General features: G+C 41.5%; 1 protein-coding gene across 4 annotated transcripts in view; it reads left to right on the top strand.

Moving 5' to 3' along the window:
- Positions 1–2,716, top strand: part of RBL2 (RB transcriptional corepressor like 2) — a 55,330-nt gene that overhangs the window by 39,791 nt on the left and 12,823 nt on the right. For all 4 annotated transcript variants that reach the window (XM_017530087.2, XM_017530090.2, XM_017530089.2 and 1 more), the window contains 3 exons: positions 494–565; positions 1,221–1,326; positions 1,921–2,126. In XM_017530087.2, coding sequence (XP_017385576.1) covers positions 494–565; positions 1,221–1,326; positions 1,921–2,126 — 384 coding nt within the window. The remainder of the gene's footprint in view (positions 1–493; positions 566–1,220; positions 1,327–1,920; positions 2,127–2,716) is intronic.

Genomic DNA, 2,716 nt, shown 5'->3' with positions numbered 1-2,716 from the left:
GGTTGGAGTGCAGTGGCTTGATCTTGGCTCACTGTAACCTCTGTCTCCCAGGTTCAAGTGATTCTCCTGCCTCAGCCTCCCGAGTAGCTGGGATTACAGGCACATGCCACCATGCCCAGCTAATTTTGTATTTTTAGTAGAGACTGGGTTTCACCATGATGGCCAGGTTGGTCTTGAACTCCTGACCTCAACTGATTCCCCGGTCTCAGCCTCCGAAAATTGCTGGGATTTCAGGTGTGAGCCACCATACCTGGCCTCTGCTCCAAGTCTGGATTCACATACTATAGACTCCCAGTGTTCTTACTGAATTTTAATAGATTTTCTTGAACCAACATCTCTTCATTTGTTATATGCTTTTAAGACCATTTCCAGAGACTTTAAATGGCTTTTATATAATTTTCACCCCTTTCACTGGGCAGCAGGTTCACCGAGTTCCTCACACTGTTATCGTGGAAGTTGCTGTCTCTCTCAGAGCATTCTTATTCTTTGCCAGGTCACGAAAGAAGATAAGTCCTTCCAGAACATTATGCGTTGTTATAGGACTCAGCCACAGGCCCGGAGCCAGGTAACTACATTTTTTCTAAGGGCTGAAAATAAAGCTTAAAAGTCTGATGAAAACAAAAAATTAACCATAGTTGATTCTGTGGCCTTTTTTCCAAGATAAACACCTGAGACTCTACTTAAGGGAAGTTTCTACTTTAATCTTCTTTATTGTTGATGTCACATGTTGATTAAGTTCTGTTTTCTCAAAAGGCAACAATGTTAAATTTGATTGCCTTCTTAATTCAGAAAATCACAAGATAGATAGGAATTAAGAAGTTATTTGGTTTCCATGTTACCTTTCATTCTGGTTTAGTAAACATACTGTAGGTTTAACCAAGAGAATGTTACATGGAAATTTAAAACCCACTTTACCTTTAATACCATTCATCTCTGAGAGACAAATCAGCCAGATCTGTGTATCTGACTTAGAATGACTTGATTTTATGGTTGGGTGCAGTTACTGCGGTGTGGTAGTACAGGCAGTACTTGGCATGTGAAGCTAGACAGGCTCTGATTGGAATCCTGGATCTATTTAACAGTTATGTTTCTCAACCTCTGCTGAGGACTATTGCTACACAGGTTATTGTGAGAATCTAGTAACATATATCAAGGTCCTATCACTGAGGGCGTGCTCAATAAATACTAGTTTCCATCCCCTTCTCCTTGTCTCTCTAAAGGTATATAGGAGTGTTTTGATAAAAGGAAAAAGAAAAAGAAGAAATTCCGGTAGCAGTGATAGCAGAAGCCACCAGAATTCTCCAACAGAACTAAACAAAGATAGAAGTAAGTGGGATCTTCGTGAACTACCAGATAGAATTAGGAGTTTTTACTTTTTAGGGCTTGAAGTAACTAAGCATTACCAAATGAAATAACTGTAGAAACAAAGTATTTTATTGGCAAAGGGTTTAATGGAGCAGTAAGCCAAATTCTAGGTGGAAAAACTGTCCATTCCATAGCTTTGGGGCACATATTGTGTAACATTTTTTTCTCCAGGAGAATTAGAGCTTTCAGGGAGGAATCTGCTTGCCTGAGTTCCAGAAAGGTCTGACATGTCAACTGGAGACATGTTATGGATATACTATCCCTAATTGTTGGTTTGTACCACTTAGTACAGGGTGTAGGTCCTAGAAAACTTGGTGTAACTTATTGAGGGACACTACACAGAAAGCCCTTGCTCTGGTTATGGCATGGGGTTAAAGTTATTAATATCCTAGCTGATATTTGCTTCTTACTGTGAAGAATAGTGCCTATTCACTGTCATTAGCAAGTAGTGCAGGTAGCTGTTCACTGTTTTCCTAGTTATTATTATTTTTTTTTAATTAAAGCAATCCATACTAGCAGCCTTTGTATTAACACCTTTTGTTTTCCTGGCTGCAGCCAGTAGAGACTCAAGTCCAGTCATGAGGTCAAGCAGCACCTTGCCAGTTCCACAGCCCAGCAGTGCTCCTCCCACACCTACTCGCCTCACAGGTGCCAACAGTGACATGGAAGAAGAGGAGAGGGGAGACCTCATTCAGTTCTACAACAACATCTACATCAAACAAATTAAAACATTTGCCATGAAGTACTCACAGGCAAATGTAGTAAGTATGACAGGAATTATTATTTCATACTTTTACTCATGAGTGTTGAAGAATCATTTATATGTCACCTAGTCCATATAGTGGCTCATGCCTGCAATCCCAGCACTTTGGGAGGCCAAGGCAGGCAGATCACTTGAGGTCAGGAGTTTGAGACCAGCCTGGCCAACATGGTAAAACCTGGTCTCTACTAAAAATACAAAAATGAGCTGGGTATGGTGGCACATACCTGTAATCCCAGCTACTCTGGAGGCTGAGGCAGGAGAATCATTTGAACACAGGAGATGGAGGTTGCAGTGAGCTGAGGTTGCGCCATCGCACTCTAGTCTGGGTGAGAGAATGAGACTCCATCTCATAGTTTTACAAATAATACTGTTAAGTAAAACTGAAGAGGTCTATAATTTACCTGACCAACATATGTTTTACTGTTAAGATTTAAACAAGAGCCGGGCGCGGTGGCTCAAGCCTGTAATCCCAGCACTTTGGGAGGCCGAGGCGGGTGGATCACAAGGTCAAGAGATCGAGACCATCCTGGTCAACATGGGGAAACCCCGTCTCTACTAAAAATACAAAAAATTAGCTGGGCATGGTGG

The sequence above is a fragment of the Cebus imitator genome, unplaced genomic scaffold (assembly GCF_001604975.1).
Source record: "Cebus imitator isolate Cc_AM_T3 unplaced genomic scaffold, Cebus_imitator-1.0 Scaffold63, whole genome shotgun sequence".
NCBI classification, from domain to species: Eukaryota; Metazoa; Chordata; class Mammalia; order Primates; family Cebidae; genus Cebus; species Cebus imitator.
Note: the sequence above shows the minus strand (reverse complement) of the source record. Positions and strands in the feature narration are given on the sequence as shown.